The sequence below is a fragment of the Ambystoma mexicanum genome, chromosome 9 (genome assembly GCF_040938575.1).
Source record: "Ambystoma mexicanum isolate Mex_15411 chromosome 9, UKY_AmexF1_1, whole genome shotgun sequence".
NCBI lineage: Eukaryota > Metazoa > Chordata > Amphibia > Caudata > Ambystomatidae > Ambystoma > Ambystoma mexicanum.
The window spans coordinates 1402227012-1402251101 of NC_090931.1; the positions used below are offsets into that span (position 1 = coordinate 1402227012).

A 24090-nucleotide genomic window follows, 5' to 3' on the forward strand; every position below is an offset into this window, starting at 1 on the left:
AGTGCCAGGGTAGGACATGTGAATAGGAATGGCAAGTCAACCTCTTTGGGACATGAGTGTAATCTCTTGTCCCACTTAGTTTCGAGGGACGTCTTTTGGAGGTTGCCAGTGTCGCAATTGCGACGCCTGGGGTCTCCCTTGCTACCCCATGTGGTCTCCCTTGCTACCGCTAAAATAAATAAATAAACCGTTGTTTTCTTCTTTTCTTTTTATTGAAGCTCCTGGTCTGTGTCCAGTCCGATGTGGCTCTTTGTTTCTGCAGTGGCTGGCGTTATTGCACAGGCCTATTTCTTTTTTTTTAAAACAGGGGGTTGGACAGGGGTAACACTGAGCAGTGACCCTAAATAAGAAGAATATGAATAACAAATAATTTGTCTTTCTGGAATTCTATACAATAATTGCCAGACTAATGAAAGGTTTATTTCAGGCACACTTCACAGGGGTGAGTCACTGATTTAGTCTGTCCTTAAACACCTAAAATTCACAATTTTCATTTTTTTTTAATTTTTATTTTGGTTGGCTAATAAATTAACCTTTCAAAACAAAACTTACAAAAAAACACAAGATTTAAATCCACAACAAATAATAAAATACATGTCAGTCAGCATGTTCAGTTCATGATATAGCAATGATTATGTCATGAATACACAGCATCATATTATTAAAACAATTAATAAATATTACATACATTACAACAGAATTTCTTGGGATGTTTATCACTCCCATTTCTTTGCTAAAAAAAATAAACCCGCACATGGTGCCTTACATCTTATGGAACTTGTACTTTTTTACATCCTCATAATGGAGATTGAAAGTGGGCATTCCATCAGTCTAATTCTCATTGCACGCATTGCAAAGTACTATATTTAAAAACTGTATGGTTGCTATTCTTACAGAGATTTTCGGAGTGGCAAATAGCTCATGCCACAATTCATGATTTGTCCGAATTGTGTAATGGAAGCATGTTAGTTTGTTAACAATAACTTCCCTCTGTTTTTCCAGAACAACACACTCAATTAACAGATGTCGCAATGTTTCTTTAGCACCTATTATTTTGCAGAGCCGGATTTTCAATGTGAATTTTCCTCCTGAATAAGCCCTCTTCTCAATAATATTTGATTTGTGGGCCATAGATTTAGGCGAAACCTTAATATCTGATTTCTTAAATAGTTTGAAGGACATTTCAGTAAATAATCAGCAGCCTTCCTAAATGTCTTATGTCCAAAAAGTGCTCTATCAAAGTCTTTTAGTTTTATACAGTTTTGTTGCATACAAGGCCAGTCTGATTGATATAATTTAAATTTAGCTTTTGTGGGATTATTGAGCAAGAGATCTAACGAGATACTTGCTTCAATCATATCCGTAAATACAGCAGCTCTCCAATTTACAGGAAATTAGTGATCAGATCGCATTAGGTAATTTGCCAATACTGTGAGCAAGTTGTTATTGGATAGGCCCAATACGCATTTTAGAAAAGGACAACATCTCTTCCAAGATACTTGTATGTGTAACGATAGGTTTCCGAGCTCAAAGCGAAGAAGATCTATTGGAACTGAGTTGGGAAGATTCATTACTCTTTTCCAGAGCTTGGCTTCCATTTTATTCCAGTAGCAAGGTTTTTGAGGAAACCATGCCTCAGCCCCATATGTGATAATAGGAGTAACCTTTTGCTGAAAAAATATTAGAGTATGTGCACATGAAAATTTGCCATACTTATACTGAAGAATCTTTGCTTGCGAGATTAATGTAATCAATTTGCCAGTTATGTTGATTTGCTGAGGCACACCAAGATATTTATATTCATTAACTATCATCAGTTTTTGATTTTTCAGAAACCAGTCATAGTGTTTCATTTGCTTCATTTTACTTTTTCCCAACTGCATAATCTGGGTTTTCTCCAGATTTAGGGTTAAATGGTTTCTATCAACATATTGATCTAATTTACTAAGCAAATTCTGCAGACCACTCAGTGTCTGTGATATAAGCACGAGATCGTCTGCATACAAGAGCCATGCAATGGTCTGATTTCCAAGTTTTGGTGCGTCATGCAATACCCCCATGAATTCGATTCCCATATCAAGTATAAACAAACTGAATAGGGTAGACGCAAGTATGCAACCTTGTTTCAAACCACGCTCGGTGTGAATTACTTCAGATAATAGGCCATCTAAATTCAATTTCACCTGCATAGAAGTGTTTGAATGGAGTACATTTATTATTGCTACAAGAGACATAGAACAGCCAAATTTTATTAGTTTTTGAATGAGTAAGTATCGATCTAGAGTCAAATGCGACTCGAAAATCTACATAAGCTAGGTAGAGAGGTTGTTTTTTTGTCGCATAGAGTTCTTTGATCGCATTAATTGTTGTGATATTAATAGCAGTGCCGAGACCTGCCACGAATCCAGTTTGAAAAGGGTCACAACGATTCTCATTGATTGCCCAAATGTTAATCTCTCTTAATACAATTCTAGTATAGATCTTCCCGGGCGCATCAAGGAGAGCTATCGGACGATAGCTAGCTGGATTGGTTTGATCTCCTTTTTTATATATTGGTACAGTTATAGCACTGCACCAAGAAGGCGGAATACTATGCTTTATTTGTATAGCTTGAAAGATCACATACAGAATAGATGCCCCCAACACCGGATTCTGTTTTAAAACAAAGTTTGATAAGCCATCAGGGCCAGGAGCTCTAGACGAGCTAGCCTTCTTTATATAATACAACACATCTTCTTGATCAAATTTGATCGAGAAGGTAGTATTAACCAGATCATGAGATAGTTGTACAGAGCTGTTTGGAGGCGGGGCATACATATTAGAAAAATAGCTAACCCACCTCTTTTTGGATACACCATTAAGTTGTGATAGTAGCTGAAAATGTACTGAGCCCACATTTATTAGTTTCCAAATTTGCACAGAATTTTTACTCTTAATGGCTTGAAGCCACTGTTCGCCATCATTTTGTTACATTTGTGCCTTGTGTCCTCGTATCCAATTTTTATACTTTGTTTTTAATTTACGTAAAGACTGCTCTCGGTAATGAACCGGAAGAAGTAAAATCTGTCTTTTTTGTTTTCGAAATAGCATTTTCCTACATCTAACAATTTGATCACATGTATGAGAGCGCAAATTGACGGGCTTATTACTACCATGTACCAAGGAAGTGGCAAATAAATGTATTTTATCAGTGTACTCAAGTGGAGTTAAACTTTTCTCCAGAAGATGACAATCTTTTTGTAGGCTTCCAGCAAACGATTCTAACGCATAACTAGTCCATAGTAATCTATTCTGTTGGGGATTTATTGTTAAATTCTTCAACTTTTTTTGTTGAATCCAAGAATCATGACAAGAATGAATCATACAGTCAGCCATCAATATCAGAATCAAAATTCACAATGCAGACAAAAACATCCAAAAAGCATTTTCAGTAGAATAAGCATTAATTTTGTACTATGTATTTTGCATTTTGCAAATTATAGCATGTTTTTTCTGCCGTTGTCTGTTACGATCATCACACGTCATTCCATTTCGGTGTCCTCGGTCACTTGCAAAATCCTTGTGCCTAAAAGCTTATGTACAGTGTAGAAATGTTTGACCATAGCACATAAAGTGGCCTTTGATTTCATTGTGCCACAATTAATTCTTTGTTGCAATGTATCTAACTTTCCTATCTCCATGGCATGCTGTTCAGGATGTTTGTTTACATCTATGAGGTAACGGGTGCCCAGAGTATGGGATGCCATGTGAGTGTGCTGCTTTCTCTGCGCTACTCTAAATTCTTTAAAACACAGTTATGAACCCCCCCAATTGTATGTATTTTGCCAACCTCTGAAGCCTGTAAAGTAAATCCATGCAGGCTTCACATGTGGCCATCTTTGCACCAGACCTGCAGATGAACTGGCCTGCTGTTAAATCTCAGTTACCAGTTTAATGGGATTCACTACATAGTGTAATTTGCTTTCTGACTTTGAGAACATAAAGACATGTAATTGCTAATTTTACTATAGCCGGTAAGATAGCTATAGCCGATAACATAGCTCAGTGGGTTGCACGATTGCTTCTGCGATGTGTGTGCGATCTGCAGGTTCAATTCCTGGCAAGGCCAACTCAGCCTTTCATCCCTCTGAGGTTGATAAATGAGAACCAACACGGGTTGGTTGATATTGTATGTATATTTGTTCTATGTAAAGTGCTTAAGCCTAAGTGCTATATAATAACACATCATTATCATGTGGCCTTGGACGTCTGCTTGCATTCACAGCAATTTGGTAACATGGGCCTATGCACACTGATATGAACGATTCAAAGGTAATCCATTCTTGTATGCAATGTAGTTCACATTACAGTGATATCGTGACCATATTTTTAGAAGTGTACTTAGGAACAATGCTTTGTGATGCCACTTCCAGTTTTGTCAAAGGGTGAAAGGTTGTGTTCCATCTCTTCCTGTGATGTCACTTCGGGGTGGGGTCAAATGGCATCACTTCCTGTGATATCATCAGAGGTCAAGGGTTGTGTGATGTCACTTCTGCTACCCCATGCATTTTGGTGAATTGGCGTTCCTGTTCGTTTCCCCTTGGTCTGCTGCTGGAGGGAGGTCTGTTTGCCCCACCTTGGAATCCACCTTTCCAGATTAGGACTGTCTGCCCAAACTGCATCCCTGCTGGCCTACAACTTAATTCCTCTTTCAATGTCCTATTAATTTTCCCCTCACCCTCTTCTAACTCTGAGGGTGAATCGTTCCCTCCTTTATCTCTCTCCCCTTTGTCTCTCGCCTGTCCTCCTCCTTTGATGTAAAAACCTCCTGTCCAACCTGTACTTCACCTCCGGACTCCTGATAATTTATGTCACCCACATCCTTAGCATCACTTCCCTCCTTGACTTAACCTCCTTTCTCATCCTGTTCTTCTTTATTCCCCTCCAACTTAAACTCTCAAACCACCTACTTATCAATTCCACTTCCTTGCCTGCTTTCACCTCCTTTCACTTTGTGGAGCTGTACTGCCTCTGCCATGAAAGGGGTCCATCAACCCCTTTCCGAACTCTTGCCTTGACTGCACCTCCCTTCACCTCCTGATGTTGCACCGCCTCCTCCTTGAGCTCTCCAACCAGCTCTCTCAACTCAACTACCATCTTTAACATCACCTCCTGCTGCTCACCAACCTCCTCAACCACACTTTGACTCCTCCTTACGTTTGCCAACCTCCTCCTTAATCTTACCAACCTCCTCCAACAACCTTCTATACTCTTAATTTCTTTTTGTATATGACTTAAACAAACTTTTACAAACATATTTTACTCAAAATAGCATAAAAGAATATCATTTACACACAGAAATAATTTCATTACAAGCATAGGTTTGCATTCTCCAGACAAATAAAAAAATATTATTTACAACAAAAAAAGTGATTCCATTACAGTCATATATATTTACATCTTTAAAGAAAAGGAAAAAAAAGAGTATGAATCACAATTAGGATATAAACTTAACATTGTGGATGATCTCAAGTTTGAGATCATCCACAATGTCCCATTTGGACATCCAGATTAAGACTCTTCAGGAACCCTGAGATAGCAATAGCCTGTCCGTTATTTTGAATATTTAAACACTGTTTCCGGACCAGGTCAAATGGGAGGCCTGAGTAGGAGGCCTTTAAGTTTCCCAAAAAAGTGTTTCTCAACTCTTTCAGCTGGACACAGCTGAGTATAAGGTGTTTGGCTTTTTCACGCTCAGAATGACAAACTCTACACAGCGAGTCTGCTCTGTTTACAACATTTCTTTTAATCAGAGTATCCCTAGTAGGTAAGATGTTCCAACGAAGCCGTAACAACAGACCACGATGATACCTACTAGGGAAGAGAGTAAGAATTTTGGAGAGGGCACCCCTTTTCTTATGCTTGTGCAAGAGATGTGACATGGATTTGTAAGAATGGAAAGTTTCTAACGTGCAAATCCAGTCATTTTCTAAACGCTTCTTTTTTGCTAGCATAGGATTAACAACCAAGTTTTCCAAATTGGAGTCTATATTTAGAAGAATTTTCTCGCAATTAGCAACAAAATTATAAGGTACGCCACCGAGTAAATGTTCTTACTTCCTATCCACTCATATATTAGGAGAGTGTGCCTTGATTTTTGCATATAGTGATAGCATCTTCCATTGTACTCGGCCCCAGATAGAGGTATATCCCAGCTCAAACCGAATTGCAGTTACAGGGACCGCATTGGGGATACCTAGGATCAGTCTCATATTGGATTGCATGACATCATTGGCTAGGCCAGAGTAAGTGAGCAAATATGCTACGTTGCAGTGAACCTTAAATATCCAGTGGCATATCATTAACCATCCTTCTCTTCCTCTGTTTTACAGACGTTGCTGAAGACCGCTCAGAAGGCATTCTTATGGAGTCGCAGGTCGATGGAGCCACCGTTGGCAGTGCCAATGGAGGTGCCAGCACAGGAGGAGTGTCTGGGAGGAAGCATGCTAAGCCTGGAATGAAAGAGACTGCAGTCAACCGAAATCAAGAACAGCAGAAGCAAGTGAGCAGAATAAACAAACACCAACATCCTGGAGAGAAGCGTCCACCACCAGTCAGGGTGAGCGTTTACTCTGTACTTTGCTTCTGAAGTGCGTTTAAGTTCTAAGAAATGGGAAACTAGGAAGGGGGCTATGAGTTAGGATCCGTTGCTGGTGAGTGTTTTGGTTTCATAATTTATCCAGAGCATAAGCAGAGATGTGGTGGTACTAAAGACCGCTGGAACTGTTCCTCTGTTTTCAATCAGTCCGAGGGTTACGGTATGGGTTTGTACAACGGCCGGTTAGACACCTTTTACAGATATGATATGATAGGTTATTTATAACGCGCTTAATACCCAGAGGTTTCTAAGCCTGGACCCGGGGATCGGACCTGTGGTGCTCCGTGATGTCTTGCGTCCAAGGAGAGCATGTTGCCCTGAGCTATCCTCCCGAGACTCATTCAACTCCAGTTCACCTATTCAAGTATGACTCTTGCCTCTATTGAAAGAAAGTAGTGAAATGCCATGGAATGCCATGGATCAATTTGCAATCCGTAAATACCCTTTGCTACTAATCAGTTCTGTCTTTGGCACAAATTGACTGCTCCTTGGCAGTTCCGGGACAGATGCCTGTGATGAATTAAGGTTTGATGTTTAATGTAACCTCTGTCACAGAGTGAGTTTAGGCTTCCACCTCTCTTTTTAAGGATAGGAAAAACAGTAGGAGTGGGCATTCACTGGCATCACCACATACCCTACTCTGTTCCAGCCTTCCTCCAAATCTCAGAGTACAATGATTTACATAATTCCTAATGGTGAAAATATGTGAACCCGCCACATCCTTCCTACGCTTGGACCAGCGAAACAGACACTTTTCAATCTAACCTTCCAAAATACCTTCAGCCTGAGAGCCACTCTTTGCCATGCTCTTGGGTCATTACATAAAGATGCAGATCACCAAACCACCCTCTTCCACACAAATCACCCAGTGGTTGCAGAGCAAGTCCATGCCCACAACATACTCAGACACTCAACACACACCTTGTTTCAGTTCAACTCGTGTCAACAAACTTTGAGATAATAGTTTAACAAAGATAGGTCTGAGGTACTTGTTTGAAACTGGTGCAGTCCTGGGCAGCAACTGTTTGGTATTCCTATCTACCATTTTGGGAAGAGGGCAGAATGAACACGTTTAGTTTCAACTTGCTCAGAACTTCAACAGCACATCCTGAACATTTTAAAATATGAACATGGCGAATGTGATGACTAGTTAGCTAACTCAGCAAGTTACGTTCTCATCTGCCGTCGTAGGTTCTAATCCCAGAAGGGACGGCCTGGCCCATCATCCTTCTGAGAACAGTGCATTTGGTAATAACGGCATCTTTTATTATGGGCACAATTGAGGGTAATGCACTATATGAAAATATTAAGGTAATTATGTTAAACTAAACATTGACTAAACCGGATGAACCAATCAGTACTCTCATACATATCAGATAATTTATTTTAATATTTATTTGATGTCTCCAATAAAGGGGGAAAAAGAACTATGAAAAAAAGCAAGTCTTTCTTGCCTGGCCAAAGAGTATCATGTACCCGGAGTAGTTTTTTCAAATCTGATTTTGAGTCTTTATAGCGATGGTGTTGACATTAGAAACAGATGAAAATACATTTATTATGAGGCTTTTTTCTAAGAAATGTTCATTAGATTTTATTACAATGCAAGAACAATGAGAAATACCAAAATACAATAGGAAAGAAGTTAAAAGGATGACTCAATTCATGTAAATATACTGGTTGGTTTTGTGTGCTTCCATCCCCGTATTTTCCAAATTGTACTGAGGCATCTTTTCAAATGCACAGTTTATGTTTGCATTGTTTTGCTCTTTGTCATGATAGGGCTTTCCACTCACAGCCACGTTGCTTGTTCCAGGCAACTCCCCCTCACTCCCTTGATTCGCCCCTGCAAACCCTCTCCCACTAAACACATATTTTTTACTGCTGCAATGAATTGCCACAATCTAACTGTGACCTTGAAATAGTGGGCTGTAAAACAAAGAGGAGGAAAATACAAACATGCCCAGGATGACAATGAATCTAGGAAAACAGACTGCAGTATGAATATGAATAGCATATTGTGAAATTTACTGTGTCTGTTTTAATATGGACAACTCTAAGTCATTGATATTGTAAATTAAATGAGAGAAAATCTGAAGAGCATTGAGAAAAATTAACTGTTGTTCTTAAGAAGAGTTACACACATATGCGCAGACTAATCGGGAGGCAAACAAGGGGCAACGAGAAAAGAATCAAGTTTTGAGTAATACATTAGTCAGGAGAGGTTGTGCTTGCTTATAATCATGGCCAGAACACTTTTAAGAAAAACTACATTTCATATGGTATGTACAAAGTTAGAATTCAGCTTTAGATTGTTAAGCCAAACTGGTAAAACAGATTCCAAGTGGTCTTGACCCCACTGTGCAGACGTTGTGCTCAGACGAGTTGAATTTATTTAACCTGGTACAGGAGAATATTGATCACTGAAACAAAACGCTTTGCACTCTGGGTGACATATGTACACTGATCCTCGTGGTACCAAATGTGGTTCAAGTTGTAGGTAAGGGGCCTCTACTGGGACCAGAGATAGACATGGAGCAAACATATGAGAATGATACCTCGATGTTTTTAACATGCCTTCAGTCTATACTACATGTGCTTATTAATTTAGGAGTAGTGTAAAATTAACACAAACTAAACAATTTGCTGGCACCACTATTTGGCAGAGCATAACTAATTGTCTGACCTTTATATAGCGTGACTAGCTGTCTTCAACTACAACTACCATCTGAAATTCAGCCTTTAATACTCCTAAGTCAATTTACCCTCCATCAATATTTTTGGGACATTCCGTTCAACAGGGTCGGTACGGGAGAGTGTTTTTTTTTTTTTATACGAGTATACACAACATCAACAACATTGCACTATTCAATGATAGTACCAATATAGAAATACAGTTTATGCTGTGAGCTAGTCCTGTTTCACTGGCTGGGGCGCTGTCCGATATATCCGTGTCCATGCCTTTTCACATTGCCAAGGGAGGCCCCATGTGCCCTGGATTCTCCCCTCCTGCTTCTTTGGCTTAATAATTTGCACTGCCATGGAGCCATCTGGTAAGTGGAGGTCTTCTGGTGAGAGCTGGAAACTTTGCTGCGTAGTCCATAAATGGGGCCCATATGTTTAGAGCTTTGTTCAGGAAGCCCGACTGGATTGCTGTGACCTTTTGAGCGACGGCTATGTCCCAGCATTTGGACCACCATAGTGCTACTGAGGGTCCGTCTGCGTTTTTTCACACGCGAGCCATCGCAATTTTTGCTGCCAGGAGGAGGTGCGTGCACAGGCGAGGGATAGGGCCCGAGATCGGGAGCGCCCCTCCCCCTGTTTCACCCAAGAGGATTATTCTGGGGTCCCAGGGGATGGATAGATAACCCGGTAATTTCCTTGATATGGTTCGTTACCTCTTTCCAGTATGCCTCTGCTTTCGGGCAGGCCCAGACCATGTGGAATAGGGTGCCTCGAGTGGGGCATCCACGCCACCAGGGATATCCGGGTTGGCCTTGTTTAGTTGAGCTGCAGTGACGTAACACCTGTAGCAGAGTTTGTAGCCCCCTTCCCTGTTCGTGATGCACTGTGTGCTTTTATGTAGTCTCTTCCAGATTTTCTCCCAATCCTCCACATCTATTTCCCGGCCCAGGTCTTTCTCCCATTCAAGCATATATCTTTCTTTTTTAGAGGGGTCTGATCTGTCCAAGAGCCGATAGAGCGCTGAGGTTCTAACTTTCGCAGCTGGGGTGTTAGAGAGAGTTCCAACGCCGTCAGCTCTCTAGTGCTTTTTTCCCTAACTCCTCTGTGGGACAACCAGTGCCGAATTTGGGCATAATGAAATCTTTCCTGTTCACCAACTCCGAATTATGCCTTGCATCTCTCGAGCGATATGGGGAGTCCCTCCTCCAGGAAGTCCCTCATTTTTAATAGTCCTCCCTCTCTCCAAGGTTCGAAGCCAAGCAGTGGATTCCCTGGTGAGAATTCGGGGTTGTTCCAAATTGGGGTAAGAGGACCCAGTGTACCCCGGATGCCCCATTTCCGGGCCGCGGCTTTCCAACTGCGGATGGTTGTGTTTGTTGCGGACAGAGGGCCGCTGTTCATCTGGGGTTTTATGTTTGGCAGGTGTGGGAGGTCCGATAGGGTGACCGGGCATGAGGCCTCCTCCAGCTGGTTCCACATTGGCTGATCTTCTGTTTGAACCCAGGTGTATGCATGTGACAGCTGTGCCATAAGGGCATACGTAGCCACATCGGGTACTCCCAACCCCCCCTGTGCTTTCCCCCGCACCATGATCTTCCTTCCAATTCGAGGATTTTTCCCGCCCCAAACAAATTCCTGTATTTTCTTTTGCAGGGCGGCCAGAGCGAAACCCGGGATATGAACCAGTAGTGCTGTGCAGTAGTACAGCCACCTGGGGATTATATTCATTTTTATGGCTGTGAGCCGCACAAACCAGGAGATTTCCTGGGCCTTCCATTGCTTTAGGTCACTGTGGAATTCGTTAATCAGCTGCGGGAAGTTACTTGAGTACAAGCGTGATGGGTCTTTAGTAATTTGTATCCCGATGTAATCAATTGCTCCTTTCGCCCATGGGATTGGCATTAGGGGGTTAAGGCTGGTTCTTTCTTACTTGGGGAGATTAACTGCTAATGCTGAGGATTTATCTAGATTAACCCTGAACCCAGAGAGCACTCCGAACTCCCCAATTTCCTCCCAGAGGGACCCCAGGGAAGCCGCCAGGTCTGTTGCTGTTACTAGGACATCATCCGCATATAGAGCGATTTTATATTCGTGGTCTCCCACAGTGATCCCCTTTATCCTCATGTTCTGCATAATTCTCGCCGCTCCATGGATAGAGCGAAAATCAGAGGTGAGAGTGGGCAGCCCTGCCTAGTGCCCCTAGTTATGCATATTGCCTCGGACCTGGTGCCGTTGACCCGTAGTTGTGTGGTGGGTGTCTGGTAGTTGGCCATTACCAATGTTGTAAAATTGGGGCTGAAGCCATAGTGCTCTAACACACTCCGAATATACCCCCAGTCCACCAGATCAAAGGCTTTATGCGCATCCAAGGATATGACTGCCATTCCCACAGCCAGCCTATGAGCGCTTTCAATGAGGTCTATCGTTCGCCTTATATTGTCGTAGGTCCCCCTCCCTGGGATAAATCCTGTTTGGTCCCGGTCTATCAAGCTCGGGAGAGTCGCCCCCAGTCTGCGTGCAAGGATCTTTGTGAAAATGTTTCCGTCATTCTTCAGTAGTGTGATTGGCCGGTAAGATGCAGCCAGCTCGGGGTCTTTCCCGGCTTTATGTAGCCGCACTGTGAGCGGCTCTGCCATTGATTTAGTGAGCGATTTGGATGACAGGAAGGAATTGAACAGGGCTGACATATGCGGTGCTAGTGTGCTTGCATATCTTTTATAGAAGTTTGTGGTTAATCCGTCTGGGCCTGGCGCAGTAATCTTGAGGGATTTAATGGCCTCAATAGTTTCTCCGGTTGTGATAGGGGATTCCAAGGATGCCAGTTGGGCTTTGTTTTGAGGTCGGATGGTTCGCAGGTACTCTGAGAGGCCGGCCAGCGGTGTGGGTTGCCCTGTCATTATAGCTTTGTGGTGTCGCACCAGCTCACTAATTTTGTCTGCCTCTGAGTAGTGGGCCTTGCCGTCAGCTCCCACCAGTTTGAGGATATTGTTCCTACTATGAACCTTTTTTTAATTTTTGTGCTAGTACCCGGTTCGCCTTATTCCATTTGCTATAGTAGAAGGCTAGTGATTTGGCCGTCCGATCAGCCCAGTGCATTTCCAGTGCTATTTTGGCTTTCCTCAAGGCCCTCTGTTTTCCTGGACCTTCGATATTTCAGCTCCGCTTCCAGTGCTTTACCTTTTCCTCAAGTTTGGCTGCAGCAATGTTCGTGATCTGCCTCTGTTCTGCCCCTGAACTGATTAGGGATCCCCTAACCACTGCTTTGATAGTATCCCATACAATGTTGATGGGGGAGTCATCAATCATGTTCTCCCTAAAGTAGTTGGTTAGAGTTTCGCCAATTTCCTTTCTGATGCACTCATCTAAGAGTAGAGAGTCGTTCAGTTTCCAATGTCTCTGAATGGGGTGCCTTTGGCCAGATATGCTGAGATTTGTGGTTACTGGGGTGTGATCGGAGAACATACACGTGTGAATCTCTATTTTATTTAAACCCCGGAGAGTAATAAAAGGTCTATTCTTGAGAACCCTTGTATGTGCACAGGAGTAGTGGGTGTAGTCTCTGGATGCTCCATTGAATAACCTCCAAGCATCGACCGATTCGGTTTCCCTGAGCAGCTTTGCCAGGGATAGTGCTTGTGCGAAGTCTGCATTTGTGGGAGGCAGAGTTTTGTCCACTTGGGGGTTTGGCGTTGTATTGAAATCCCTGCCCATAATCAGGTGCCCCTCCTGAAAGGCTAAAATGATGTGAATTAATTCGGAGATTAACTTGCTTTGAGATGTGTTGGGTCCGTAGATTGTAATAATAGTAATAGGCAGTTCCTCAAATAGCCCCTTTAGTAGGAGGAAGCATCCTCCCGGATCTCTTCTCACCATGATCTTTGGTAGGGGGACCCTGTCATTCAGCAGAATTGCCACCCCGCTTTTCTTCTCTCCAGACGTGGCGAAGGAAGCTTTTTTATATCTGCTGAATTTGACCCGATGTTCATCTGCCTGCAGTAAGTGGGTTTCCTGGAGGAGGACGATGTTTCTGGCTAATTGCCCCAGCCTGTGTTCCACTGATCTGCGCTTCCTTGGGAAATTCAAGCCCTGGACGTTCCAGGTGAGGATTACCACTTCGTTTGTGTCAGCCATCCCCTCGATCCTCGGCATTGGCTATAATGAGCTATTTGTTCCCTGGCGATTCCAGATCATTCGAATGTGGGGCGAAACCACTGCGTTGGCCTAGCGTAGGCGATGATGTTGATGTATCGTGTTGTGAAGTTGGCTGAGAAGACGGACCATATGTGATTTGAACTTGTCACTCCTCATCCCTCTCCCACTCCCACCCCTCCCCTCTTGGCCTAGTAGGGAGAACCTCATCCTACTACCAGTGGGTAACTGGTGGCTTGTGTGCACTGGAAAGTGGCCAACTGGGCTGCCGAAAACCAAATAAGACTGAATTCGAACATAGTTCCCGCACTGTAACTGTATGGGTAGGTTCCTTTTGCGAGGAATTCAGATTGCCTTCAGTTGCTGACTCTGGGAGGACCATCGCTCCCCCGACCCCTTCATCGGAATTTGTGAGTATCGTGGAGCCCACGGAACTTGATTGGCAATCGATATTGCTGCTGTTCATCCTGGGTTGGATTCTTTCCGGGGAGGGCCTCGGAGCCTGCGTCTTCTAATGACTTTTGTCCAGGTTACTTCCGATTGTTTTCTGGGGGCTGCCCGGCCTGCTCCCTCCGGTTCTGACTCCTCCTCTCCACCGCCAATGCCCATAAATGTATCTGCCTCTTTTGGTGACTGAATCTGTTTCTGAGCCCCCTCCCAGGTGAATCTCACGGAAGTTGGGAAACCCCAGTGGTATGGAATCTTCCTTTCGTGCAGCCATTCCATGAGTGCCCTCATAGCTTTTTTGTTTTTGAAGAGTGGAAAGTCCTGATAGAGGGAAATTGTGGATCCTTGAAAGGTGATTTGGTGCATTGTTCTTGCCTCTCGCATGATCTCTTCCTTGACTTGAACTGCAACACCGGACCAAGCAAGGTGAGGGGTTGTCCACAATGCAGGATAGGTGCAAAGTGTGCTCTGTTTCAGCAGACACACTTACTTGAGAGCGATAAGAGTTACATTTTGAACAATAATTACAATGTAAAGGTTTGATGCAGGCACTTTGTAAGTCACAGGGGTAGCTATTTTCTTAAAGAAAACTTTGAGGTATAAGATGGGTACAATTATCTTTGATACTGAGGGGCATTATGTGCTAGTTGAGGTGGTAATTGAGGGCATGCCTATTGTCTTAGGGAATATTTATGCTCCTAACTGTTTCCAGGGGGATTTCTTCAATACAATTACTGAGCACTCCCTATCAGGCACCATTGTTCTGCTCGGGCGGAGAGGTGAAACCTCATATAAGAGTCCCTTGACCAATTATCTACTCTACCAGTTCCTGATCGGCATGCAAAGGTGCTTGTGGATGCTGAATGTGATTGATCCATGGCGCTCTCCGTGCCTCCATGAGAGAGAATACACCTTTTCCACACTCTTTTGAGTCACCCTTAAGATAGATTACATTTTGATAGATAACTTATTTATGGTCGGATTTACATGCTTCCTCGATAGGGGATATAGTGATCTTTGATCGCACATAGGTCACTCAATGTTTGCTTTATGAGAACGTCTGGTAAATGCAAATGCTGGAGACTGAACACATGGCCTTTAAAACATGAGGTGCTCCAGAACCATGAGTCAGCTATCGTTAAGCATTACCTTAAGAAAAACTGGCTTCTTCATCTTTTGGGAAGCCTAAGGCCATGGGATTTAGGGCTATTATTGACTATGCTTCCCAGTAGAACACGAATAAATGCTATCGCTGTCCATCTAGTAAAAAAGTGCTGGAAGAGGTAAGAGATACTTCCAAGTCAGTTGGGAATCCTGAGTCTCTGCAGGCCCTAAAAGAGGCAGACCCTCTTTGGACCCTCTACTCACTCTACAGATAGAAAGGGCAGTGTTTTCCCATGCCAGTCTATTGGGGCATGGAGAAAGTGGGGACATTAATAGAAGCCATGGTGAAGAGAATGGGGGACTCCAGGTGGATCGTATCCATTGTTGCAGAAGGTAGAGACGTCCTATTTAGAAATAACCAAATTGTGTGAACCTTTAATAATAATAATAACTTGGCATTTAAGGTCTTCTCCGAGGATTTGTATAGCTCATCAAATTTGGAGTCCACCTAAGCTCCCATAAACTGTGAATCAACTTGACGTAGGTCAGGCATTGCAGATTATGAACCACAATAAGATGCTGGGGCTGGATGGATCCCCAATGAAATTTCATAGTAACCTTTGAAAATATCCTGTCACACATGCTTTCGCATGTATTCAGCAAAATTATTGCTAGGGGAGAAGCACCAACGTCAATGGACCAGGCCTTAATTTCCTTCATTTTGAAACCCATAAAAGATCTCACTGGTAGGGTAGTTTACTGCCAATATCTCTGCTTGCAAATGTCTTTGTGTCACGCCTGGAAGTTGTAATGTCCAATCTCATCACATAAATCAGGTTGGATTTGTGAAGGGGGCATTCAAGGAGTGATAATATTAGAGAGCTGTTGAATTGTGAGGAATCAACTTCTACCATGCAGGAGTACAAGGATGAGTAGAGGCTAAAGTGCAGACTCCCCCCCACACTTCTACAAACCAAGAACTAACACCATCATAAAGGTAAAATATATGCACAGTTGAGAGATATACCTCCTTTGCCTTTTGTGGTAACGTGGGTCGAGGGAAACCTATATTTTCAAGAGGGGAGTGAATATGGGCCAGTAGCAACCCAAAAAGCAAAGTATAACAGTCCAAAATAACGGAATGTCCAATCACGGTTCTATAAAAATATATATATATTCTTTAATCAAACATACCATATACAGTATTAACTAACTAGAAATCACTGAAAAAAAACAACCCCAGTAGAATGAACACAGAATATGCAAAAATATCAGATACGGCACTCTGGGTAATGAGACTGGGGTAGAAAAGGCAATTAAGGACCAGAATGTTCAAAAGGATATGTTCTTGGGTGTAAAAAGGATAAATGTGACCTAATCAGTCTGGAACAGGTGGGGCAGCTAGCAATAATAGTGCATTTTTGCAGTATTTGGTGGCCCGGCAGCAACGAATCATACTTCGTGGCGCTGTGCGAACATTTGGAAGATCGAGCGAGTGCAAAACGCAGCACCAGAAGGTCCTTGTGGCTGAAATTTGTCTAACAGTTCTTGAAACATGGCTCCAAGCAGTTCATCAGAGAAAAACTCTAGGTTCCCAGCTGTCCTGCCACTCAGGATGCAGTGAGGCCAAATCCAGGGGCTCAGGGACAAGATGGCCCCCTTTCTCAGCCTCCCAGACATGGGGGAGGCTGCCACACAACTGCAGGGTTTCTTCAACACAGTGAAGTTTTGGGGGCCGCTGTGGCTGGCAGAGAGACAGGTCTTGCTCTAGCAGCAGGTTCACCCCCATTGGTTCCTGGGGACGGTTAGAGGGCATAGCTCCCCTCTGCCTTGGAACACCTATTTTCACCTTGCTACTGGAGGACTATGGAAAGCACTTCTCTCCCAGCAGGGTCCTCTTCTTCAAGGGTTGGAGTTCAAAAGATGATTCAAAGAAGTGGTGGGAGACCCCTTCTATTAAATGTAAAAGTCCAAGATGATTGAACTAAAGCTGGGATGGCTTAGTGGCCTAACCCCTGTTCTTGAAAGACGTCGACTTTGCCCCTCTGACATTGCACCCAAAGTGCTTTGCTCTAGAGAAAGTGGGACAGGAAGGAGAGGGACAGGTAGAGAGAAACAAGATGGTGGAAGTCTTCCTCAACGGTACAGAAATCTCCTGTCTACACTAACCTGCGCTCATTTGATGCCTGGGTCCAGGACAGCAGCCTGTTGTGCGGTTGCCTCTGGGGGAGGGTGCTACCTACCCTCACACAGAGATTAAAGAAGAGGAATGCCATTCAGGTTCCTGTCACTTTAGCAGGATCAGCCTGGCTGTCCAGAATACACATCACCTTCCACAGCTGAGCTGGCTCACAGGAGCTGGCACACGTGTGATATCAAATTGGATGTGGCTGCAATGATCATGACTAGTACTGTGCACCATGCCTTAACCCAGGCGTAGCTTATATTTAGAGTTACCCTGTGACCAACATGTCTGCTTACGATCATCATGGTTTTGGTACAGGGGTGCATATCTTAAATGCAGCCCCTGGTTTGCAGAGACATGGCTGTCACTACAACTGCCATATGGGCACCATTGACCTCGTAACCTGCTCAGTTCCACTGGTAACACAGGTGCTGCGGATTAGGATTCTGATACAACAAGGCACAAGTACACACTATGCTTGCGGCATGGAGTTTATGCAAGGAGAATGTGAACACTCTAAGCCCACTTTGTCGGAATGAAAGGAGCCAAAAAAGATTCTGTAAACTGCTCAAAGTTATGCCTTTGAGCCCTAGTTCAGTCTGCTACCACAGTTACAGGCATCCTTATGACCTGCACTCCTTGGCCTAACATCCCATACCAATTAGTGAGACCCAAACACTATGCTTTGTCGTATCTCAGTTTCAAGCATTTGGATATCCTTTGATGTTGTTGCTCAAATAACTGCAAACACATATCTGTACCCCCATAAATAACCACCAACAGTGTCCTGTCTGTTTTAAAACTACTGTGGATGGATTACTATTCCCCCGATGCTTCCTCCCAACACCCTCATTATGCCTTCTCCCCTTTCCTCTGTCACACCATGAAGCAGCTTCCATTCTGAAAATGTATCCATTAATAAATCCTCAATAAAATAAGACAACAGACCAAAACACATACAACTGCCATTGCTGGGCCGTATGGGAAATCTATTTCTCAGGGGTACCATGAACTATATATTGGTTTAGAACAGAGACATAGGGGTGCATTGTACAAATCATTTCACCAGTTATAGGGCCATTTTAGACTTCCAAATGTGCATATCAACCAAAAGATTTGATTTCGATCTTATTCGCTATGTTTTATATTGCTTGGAAAAATGTATATACAATCCAAATAGGCGATGTTGTCTAATGTCCCTCATTGACCGGCGCAGCTCTCCTTGGCTTTTAAGGGGCCATAATGCAGAAATTAATTTCATAGAGACGCTTTCATAAATGTCATATTGTGTCTTTCACCTCCTATTGTTAAGTCGTCTAAGAGGCCACCCTCCTACATTGGGTTAATTCCATTCCAGGGGTCTTCAACCTTCGACTCTCCAGATGTTTTGAATGGACTAAAACTCCCATTAGCCTGACCTAGAAAATTCAATAGTGAGACATCATGGGCGTAGCAGTCCAAAACATCTGGAGAGGGCAGGCTGTCATCCTTTCTTGCCATGCTTCCGCAGAACTACATATACAACTACGTGTACAGTGATATATCCCAAGGAAGGTCAAGTCTTACTATAACATGCCTTATCTCACAGTAACATTTTCTAAGAGTTATGCTTACAACTACTTGTAACTGGGTAAATAATCTTGTTGCAACTAATTAGGGGGTCAGACTCAACTCAGGGAGTTCCTTCCCCTCCCCAAGCAAAGTGGCGCGCACCTAAAGTGCTTATACAGATTCAACTTTAGTGAGGTCTCCAACCCATCTTGCAACACACCAACAAACACCCTCTATAGCCCTAAAGAGCTAGGAACCAGTCCAGTGTATAATAAGAATATATATTTATTTATTTATTTAAGGTTTGACAAAACAGAATATCAACCAACATCAACCACTAATGCTGTGAAAACACCCAATATCACAACTCCAAATTACTTTACGTTATTAATACAACACGGGTAACATTTTGAAACATGCAGTCACAACCTACATCAGATTTAATTGCAAATTAACCAATAGAAAACATTCACAATTCAATGGAAAAATTGTTTAGGAACACACATTCAAAGGACTGGCTTTGGGCTTCTGGTTTGGGAGGCAAGGGAATCAATGTGAAATTTCGTTTTTTAGGTTTTTTGATTTGAAAGTGGGGAAAATTGACCGAAATGGGGAAATCGTTTTTCAACTTTTATTTAAAAGGCAAAATTGGGAAAAGGAACTCAAAGGGAAATCGTTTTCCAACACACATTCAAATGAGAAGAAATGCTGGGTCATTCTGGTTTGGGATACAAGGGACTAAAGGGGGAATTTTATTTTTCACCCCCACAATCACTTGAATAGCAGCATTTTAGGCTTACTTATTTTGGGATTATGGACACCCCCTTTAAAACAGGAGTCAGAGGTTTCAGAAGGACAGTAACCCAGGTTTTGATGGTCTATACCGGCTCTAACACACTGGGCACAAACGTTGTTTGTTTCGAATGCTAACAACATTCATCCTTTGATTTTCTATTTGGGAATTAATTGATTTAACTTCAATTCAATGTGCTAAGGATCTACACAGCTTCCCCTCGCCCCACAATTTAATGGAAAGGATTAAGGTGTGCTGTTCGCAACACAATGCAATTTAAATGGATAGGGTGATTCTCTATAGTGGAATTAATTTGAATTGGATGTAATACAATGTGCCAGATGCCTTCCCAGTTCCACCCCCTACCTGCTATGCGAGATGGAGATAAAGGCTGGCAGTTTCACCCCTCACACCTTTGATGGCATTTAGGATATCTCTACTTATTTATTTTATTTAAATTTATATAGCGCGCAAGCAGCCCACTGGCATTGAGGGGCTGTTACTTGTGAGAGCTTAGTTACAGAGGTACAGGAATGGTAGCAGTTGTTGGTACATTACAAGTATTACAGACATAATACAATACTTACAGCTTATGCGATTGGTCATTACATTCCAGCTTATGCAGTGGGTCAAATGTATAGTATTCATGCTGATGCGAGGGACCTTATGTGAAGAGGATGGTTTTCATAGCTTTACGGAAGGCGATGAGGGAGGCCTCACCTCGGATAGTGGGAGGTAGGGCATTCCAGTGTATGGGTGCAAGATATGGGAAGCTGGAACCACCCGCTCTGGCTCTTTTTACTAGTGGCACATAGAGCATGTTGGTATAGGGTGATCAGGTTGGCCTTGTGGAGGAGACAGGGTGGATCCTTTCCGAGAGGTAAACGGGAGCAGTGAGGTGAATGCACTTGTGTGTCAGTGTAAGAGCTTTGAAGACGATTAGTTCCTTAACTGGGAGCCAGTGGGCTAGTTTCCTAGCCTCCGAGATGTGTTCTCTTTTAGCAATGCCTTGGGCTGCACAGAGAGCACTATTCTGTATGACTTGTAGCCTTTCCAGATTTTTGTTGGAGGTTCCTAGAAAGAGTACATTGCAGTAGTCTAGCCTGGAGCCAGTGATGGCTCTTGCTATGTTTGTGCAGTTCTCTTTGGAGAGAAAGGGCCTGACTGCGTTGATTAGTTTAGCGTGATATGCAGCTGAGGAGGCTATTGCATTGACTTGTCTCTCCATGGATAGGTTGGAATCCAAATAGACTCCAAGGGTTTTGACTGAGTCTGAGACAGGTATTTTGATGGTGTCGATGGTGAAGTGACTGAATTGGGAGTCTAGATTTCTTAGTGTGTCGGTGGAACCTATCAGGAGGAGTTCGGTCTTATCGTAATTGAGGCATAGTCCATTGTCTGCCATCCAGGCTTGAATGGTGTTGTAGAGGTTGTTAAGGGTCAAGGAGTCAGTGTCGTAGTTGCCAGTGAGGGTAAGGAGGATCTGGGTATCATCAGCATAGTGTACAAGATACCCATAGCGTCGAGGATGAAGAAGAGGGGCCGTGTGAAGATGTTGTACAGGGTGGGAGAGAGGCAGGAGCCTTGGGGCACACCACAGAGTATGAAGGAGGGTGAGGCAGAGGCTAGGTCAGAGAATACTTGCATGGTTCTGTCTTGTAGGAAGGAAGTGATCCATGCAGTGGCGTCAGGGGAGAACTTGGCAGTGGAGGAGAGGTGGTGGCATAGGACGTCATGATCTACAAGATCGAAAGCCGCGGATAAGTCAAGAAGTAGGAGAAGTGTTGGTTTGCCCATGTCTCTGGCATCGTCCATCTGGTTTTTCAGGTCAAGTAAGGCGGTTTCAGTCCCGTGTCTGGGGCGGAAGCCAGATTGACGGAGTCGCAGGAGTTTGTTCTCTTCAATGAAGTGCTGGACCTGCAGGTAGGCTGCTTTGTCCAATATTTTGAGGAGGAAAGGGACAGTGGTGATAGGTCTGTAGTTGTTAGGGGATGTTGGGTCAAGAGTTGGTTTTTTTAAGAGAGGGCGGACCCAGGCTTCCTTGAGGGAAGCGGGGACTTTCCCTGTGGCAAAGGACGCATTGACAAAGGCTGTCAGGAAGGGAGCCAGCGCTTCAGTACAGTCCTTGATGATGGTGGCTGGGCATGCATCACCTTTACAGTTAGAGGGTTTGATATTCCTCATTATGTTGATGATATCTTTTTCCTGTATGGGTTTGAAGGAAAAAGGTTGGGGGGGTCCGAGGCTGGTGGTGGGACAGGGATGTGTGTATTAGGCAGGGCTAGTTTGGTAGCCAGTATTTTGCTTTGGAGAGTCTTCAATTTGGTTTGCATGGCCGTTTGTATTTCATCGCAACAGGCTGTGTCTTTGGTGAAGTTCTGGGGGGCGGGAGTGGGTGTCTCTAGCTCCCTGAAGATGGCGAAGATTTCTTTTGGGCTAGATTGGGCTTCTGAGATTCTGGAGTCAAAGGATTTGGACTTTGCTAGGGTGATTGCCTTTTTGTATATGGTGGAGCGGGTTTTAAAGATCAGCTTATCTTTGTCGGAGTGGGATGTTTGCCACTGCGTAAGTGCAGCCTTTTTCTCATTGCGGTGTATGAGAAGGTCCGGAGTGAACCAGGAGTTGGAGTGGGTAGTTGGTTTGGATTTCCGGGGTTTGAGTGGTGCAATGGAGTTGATAGCTGCTTTGATGGCAACATCATAGGCTGTTGCGAGGGTTTCTGGGTCTGTGAAAAAGGTGGTCTGAAGGCTGGGCCTTGGAGGAAGGGCAGTAGCCTCTCCTTAGTGAGCTGACGGGAGCTTCTTGCGAGGCAGGGAGGCAGGGGTTGTGGTGCAGGAGTGGAGGGGCTGGTGGTAAGGATGCTAAAGGTGATGATGTGGTGGTCGGACCAGGGGGTGGGAGTGTTTCCAGTGATGATGAGTGGGCAGTTATGCTGTGCGACCCAGTCGAGAGTTCTGCCCTGGGTGTGTGTTGGGCAGAAGATGGTGTTTTTGTATCTTAGTGCCCTGAGGGCTGAGTCAAGGGATTTGGCTGCTGAATCCTTGCTGTCCAGGAGGCCTAGATTGACGTCCCCAAGGAGAATGGCTTTTGTGTGTTTTTTGAGGTTGTCGGAGAGGAGGTGGGTGAGAGAGGCTTGAAAGTCTCCTGTTGGGCCTGGAGGGCGATAGACAGTGTGAATAGTAATGGTACAATGGGGAGAGATGTAGATTTTGACTTGGAGGTAGTTGCTGTTGTTGTGTAGGGATTTCTCTACCTTTCTAATCGAAAGGGCGTCTTTGGCAATGATTGCTACACCTCCCCCTCTAGAGAGTCGATCCTGTCTAGTGATGGAGTAACCAGAGGGCAGTGCAAGGGAGAGCGCAGGGCCGGAGGCCTCGTGAAGCCAGGTTTCTGAGATCATGAGTAGATCGAGGTCATGGGTGGTGATGAGGTCATGGATGTCCAGAGCGTGGGCATTGATGGACCTAGCGTTGATCATGGCGCATTTGAGATGGGGTTCTGTAACGGCTAGGGGGGGGGTCCATGGGGAGAGTGGGTGCAGAGGTGGGCGTGGTTACGCTGGGGGTGGTGGAAGAGTTGCACAGTGCTGATTTTCCAATGGTGGTGGACGCATGTGGAGTCATATTTGGCACAATAGCATTCAAGGTGGGGGCAGAGGAATTGCACATCACAGATTTTGCACTGGGGACCTCATTTTCGGTAGTGGTGGACACATGTGGAATCACATTTGGCACAATAGCATTCAAGGTGGGGGCAGAAGAATTGCACATCACAGATTTTGCACTGGGGACCTCATTTTCGGTAGTGGTGGACACATGTGGAATCACATTAGGCACAATAGCATTCAAGGTGGGGGCAGAAGAATTGCACATCACAGATTTTGCACTGGGGACCTCATTTTCGGTAGTGGTGGACACATGTGGAATCACATTTGGCACAATAGCATTCAAGGTGGGGGCAGAAGAATTGCACATCACAGATTTTGCACTGGGGACCTCATTTTCGGTAGCGGTGGACACATGTGGAATCACATTTGGCACAATAGCATTCAAGGTGGGGGCGGAAGAATTGCACATCACAGATTTTGCACTGGGGACCTCATTTTCGGTAGTGGTGGACACATGTGGAATCACATTTGGCACAATAGCATTCAAGGTGGGGGCAGAAGAATTGCACATCACAGATTTTGCACTGGGGGCCTTATTTTCGGTAGTGGTGGACACATGTGGAATCACATTTAATATAGAAGTAATATAGTTTGAAATGGGGTGGGCTGATTCATTGACAACTATATTGTGGGTAGCTATAGAGGCTGCAGGCTTGGCGGTTGGGCGGATGGTCCTGAACTTGTTAGAACATATAGTGTGGGGCATAGTACGGGAGCATAGACGTTCATTTCGGGTGCTCATGGGGGTGGGCTGGGTGCTGAGGGTGGACTCTAGCGTGCGGACACGCAGTCTGAGGCACCTGGTGGAAGGGCCTGGGTGGCAGCTGACAAACGGGCACCTAAGCAGAGCGGCCATTTTTGAGAGGTGAGTCTCG

General features: G+C 44.1%; 1 protein-coding gene across 1 annotated transcript in view; it reads left to right on the forward strand.

Moving 5' to 3' along the window:
• IGFBP2 (insulin like growth factor binding protein 2) overlaps positions 1-24090 on the forward strand; it is a 563251-nt gene that overhangs the window by 363509 nt on the left and 175652 nt on the right. The window contains exon 2 of the mRNA XM_069616811.1: positions 6372-6598. Coding sequence (XP_069472912.1) covers positions 6372-6598 — 227 coding nt within the window. The remainder of the gene's footprint in view (positions 1-6371; positions 6599-24090) is intronic.